This window comes from Sander vitreus, chromosome 11, assembly GCF_031162955.1.
Source record: "Sander vitreus isolate 19-12246 chromosome 11, sanVit1, whole genome shotgun sequence".
In the NCBI taxonomy this organism is placed as follows: domain Eukaryota; kingdom Metazoa; phylum Chordata; class Actinopteri; order Perciformes; family Percidae; genus Sander; species Sander vitreus.
The window spans coordinates 27,291,704-27,295,767 of NC_135865.1; the positions used below are offsets into that span (position 1 = coordinate 27,291,704).

General features: G+C 39.7%; 1 protein-coding gene across 1 annotated transcript; it reads right to left on the minus strand.

Moving 5' to 3' along the window:
• Nucleotides 1–2,001: 2,001 nt before the first annotated feature.
• LOC144525608 (gamma-crystallin S-1-like) lies at nucleotides 2,002–3,824 on the minus strand. The gene is made up of 3 exons (XM_078262586.1): nucleotides 3,816–3,824; nucleotides 3,066–3,308; nucleotides 2,002–2,274 (listed from the first exon to the last, which is right to left on the minus strand). Exons 1-3 carry the CDS (start codon nucleotides 3,822–3,824, stop codon nucleotides 2,002–2,004), a joined length of 525 nt encoding a protein of 174 aa, XP_078118712.1.
• Between the last annotated feature and the right edge of the window lie 240 nt (nucleotides 3,825–4,064).

A 4,064-nucleotide genomic window follows, 5' to 3' on the forward strand; every position in this document is an offset into this window, starting at 1 on the left:
ATATACAGTCTACGTTTGCAAGCCATAATGTCTCTCTCTTTCTCATGGGTGGGCCAAATTCTCTGGGCGGGCAAAGCAGAGAAAGGGGAGGTAACCTTGCTCCTAATGACTCATAAGGAGCAGATTCCAGATTGGCCCATCTGAGCTTTCATTTTCTCAAAGGCAGAGCAGGATACCCAGGGCTTGGTTTACAACTATCCTGTGCATACCAATTCCAGAACGTTCCTGCACTGCGCTTTGCCTCTCTGCTCTGCACACTACCTCACGGTTTTGCCGTGGATCACGTGTAGGCGGCTTAAGGCTTCTCAAATGTTTTCTAAAGGAACTCACGTTTCATACAATCCAGCAGGACCTGATGCTGTCGTTGATGCCCATCCAGCGCTGATAATAATAATAATAGCTCATAATAGCGACCTTGGAAGTTGCTGTCTTCATAAAACGTGATCTGGAAGAGGACAAAGGGTGTTCAGTGGATACGATACGATATATTGGACTTTAAATGGTGTAAATGCACAGATGACTAGACAACAAATCAATTGACTCAAGTCAAGTCGGACACTGGAGTTTTAGGGCACTTTTACAGCTATAGTTCGGTAGTCTCGGTGCGACTCTGGGGTGAAGTCGCAACATCCTTGGATTTTTCAATTGGTTCAAACGCACCAAATATTGTTTTTGGGTTCACTTCCTATATTTGGGTCAGTTTGTGTTCTCACTTAAAGTGAACCAAACTTGAATGCACTTGGAAGCGAAGCAAGAGTTCGAATGAGCTTTCACACCACCCCAAACGAACCGGACTATCCAACGAAACACTCCCGGGGTTCATTTTAACAGCTCAGGTGTAAATGCAACCTTAAACTCTTCTTACAAATCAAATATTTGTAGACAGTTGGTCACAGGCTTTATCAAATGTTTGCCTATTGTACTTTTCCCACACACTCCATATTTGATCCTAACAACAACTTTTGATGACTGTTTGTTAATCCCACCTTTCACATACACAATATTGCCTACAGGCCCGATCCAGATTTATATATGCAGTGTACGTGGACACACTGAAATGTACTGCCAGAGCCATCGTTGTTAATTTAATTGCCTCAGCATTTATATGTGCAAAAAGGCTGATGCTGCAATTGTTTTAAAAATGCTTGGCTTTATACAGTGTTTACTCACGACTGCAAAGGCTGACCTTTAGATCTGTCAATGCCTGATTCCAGAAACAAATTCTTCCGCAGATGATACTGAGTCTGATGCATAGTTCTGTGGGACAGGCTTTAACATTTGTGCCACAGGGGACAGGTGTATTTGGGCTGCCATGCTCCACCCTCTGTCGACACACACACCTCAGCAGACAAGCTGCGGAAGACCTGCTGGATGGACGGCTCATTATTCCGTATTTATATCAGCTATCAAACAGCATGATTCATTCCTAAAAATAGAGGACGTTATTCTTACTACATCTGTATTGTTAAATTATGACAGATGACTGAAAGTTGTTGTACACTTAGCTGCACAAGTACAGCTAAAACTATTAGACCAAAAGTTAATCCACAACTATTTTGATAATGTATCATGTAACATTTTATATTCCCTGCTTCTCAAACTTGAGGCTTCCTTTTCTTGTCCTACATCACAGTAGACTGGAAATCTTTGGGTTTTAGGACTGAAAAAAGAACAACCCTTAAAAAAAGAAGCAAATTACTTTAGGTAAATTGCTTCTTTTTAGAGTTGTTTTGCATTATTTTAGCTAAAACTAATAAACCTAATGAACTGGCAAATTGATAGAAAGTTCCCTTAAAGGACTCGAAAATCGGTAATCTGTATCTGTATTGCTAAAATGAATAATGAATAGCATTGTTGTATCATTAATCTTTCTCTATATTTTATTTTAATGGATAAGAGAATAATTAAACTTCACACAGACACAAACAAACATTAGGGTCAAATTTTAATGTTAAGTCAATGTATCACATTTCATTACAAGAGACTTTAACGGGTTGAATTTCACAGCTCAATGATTATTTTGATGGAGCCCACAGTTGGTTTGAGAGCTCCCCACGCTGAGTGGTGTCGGTACTCCCCTTTCTCCAGCAGGTACTGACGACCGCAGAAGTTGGGATGTTCAAAGAAGATCCAGGAGCCCTCCAGGACCTTGCAGGACTGGACTTCACGTCTGAGCCATTTCTCCTGGATAGACTTCATGTCTTCGGTCAACTCCAAAGATTGGCCGTCAAAGTTTGGCCGGTCAAACAGCATCAGTTTGTACGGCGCTTTGGCCTGAAACCAGTCAACAGTCAAAGAAATGATGTATAATAACAAAAATAATACAACATTTTTTAAAACAAAGTTACAAAGTGTTAAAAGCTATAGTGCGTAGTTTCTGTCTTCCCCATGAGGAATGGCTGATAGTCTTAATTAGCTTTGTAGCAACTCATTTGGCAATGGCTCGAACGTAACGGACGGTCATTAATATCAAAAAGTTACGCACTAAAGCTTTAAGAAGACAAAAATAAAATGGCAGACAAACAATAATCAAAACAACTTAAAAACAAATCAAAAGTTTTACAGCATTAAGAAAGGAGCAACACAAGAGAATAGGTACAATAAAACAATATAAGATTCCCAGAATCGGCAGAATCTAAAATGTAAACTCATTTCAAGCACCAAAACAATATGTTCACATATCATTTTCAGAAGAGATTTAAATTTCAAACAGAAAACGTTTTAGCTTTAGGGCCAAATTATATCTAACACATCGTTCTAGGACAAATGTGGGTCTCACTATACAGAAAGCTGAGTTTATTCTGAATATTTTAATATGACACACCTGAGGACCCCCATAACACAGGTTATATGCAAATACCCTTAAAAGGTGAATTAAAGAAGATTTTAGAACTCAGAGGGTTAAAAGAGGATAAGGATCTCCCTGATCTCCCCAGGGAGATTGTTCCAGAGAGTGCGGGCCTTAAAAAAAAAGCCCAGTCACCCTGGGTCCTCAGCCTGGATGTGGAGCGGATAGCAGAGACTTGGCTGGGAATCTCAGGTTGCTACCGGACTTTGTAACTTACGTTTTTGATGATCCTGCAGGATCTGACACAGTCGTTGAAGCCCATCCAGCGGCGGTAGTCATTGTATTCCCCTGGACCAATGACATACTGGTAGCCCATGTAGTTGTTGCACTCGTACAGAACCCACCAGCCGGCCTCCACCTTGACCGAGTTACATCGGTGGATGAAGCCCTGCAGGTCGGCTGAGTCGCCTTTGCAGTCATAGGACTTTCCCTGGAAGTCCCGGTCCTCGTAAAACACAATCTGGAAAGAATGAATGTAGACAGGATTAGGGATGTAACGATACACTCAACCCTCGGTTCGATTCACGATTTTAGGTTTACGATACGATTTTCTCAGGATATTATTTAACAGAATGAGTTGCAGACAAATGACTGAAACGTTTCCTTTGTTTATATAAACTGTACAAAAAAACAGACGTGTCCTCTTATCAAAAGTGCAACTGAACTTGTATTTTATGTAAAATAACCAAAATTGAATAGAAAAATAATAATTAGATTTTTTCCACATCGAAATAACTAAAAAACTAAATCTCTTCAGATTAATAAACTAAGAACACAAAGTGATGTCTGAAGTCAAACGTTTAAAAATTGCTTCACGTTTAATTTTTTATCTCAACAGGCTTGTAATCTTTACAAATGTATATAGATTTTAAACCGATTCACAATGTATTGTTACCTCCCTGTTTCTTGCACCAAATTATTACCTCCTGCAACTTTAACAACACATTCAGACACATACTGTACTCACCTTCTCCATCTGTAGCTCTTACAAAACATGATGCTGTAACGAACGCAGTACTCTTTATACATGGCAGAGACAATACTGCTAAATGCATGGTTAGCAGTGCATGTAACAGTTATTACAATCCAAATATTCATCTAGAGTCTGCCCATTGTTCGTACTCACTGAATTGCCTTTCTACACACAATGGTTGTTTAGCAGTGCCAAGATTCAGTCGCTGCTCAAACCAAACGGACCTGAACCACTGTAATTCAT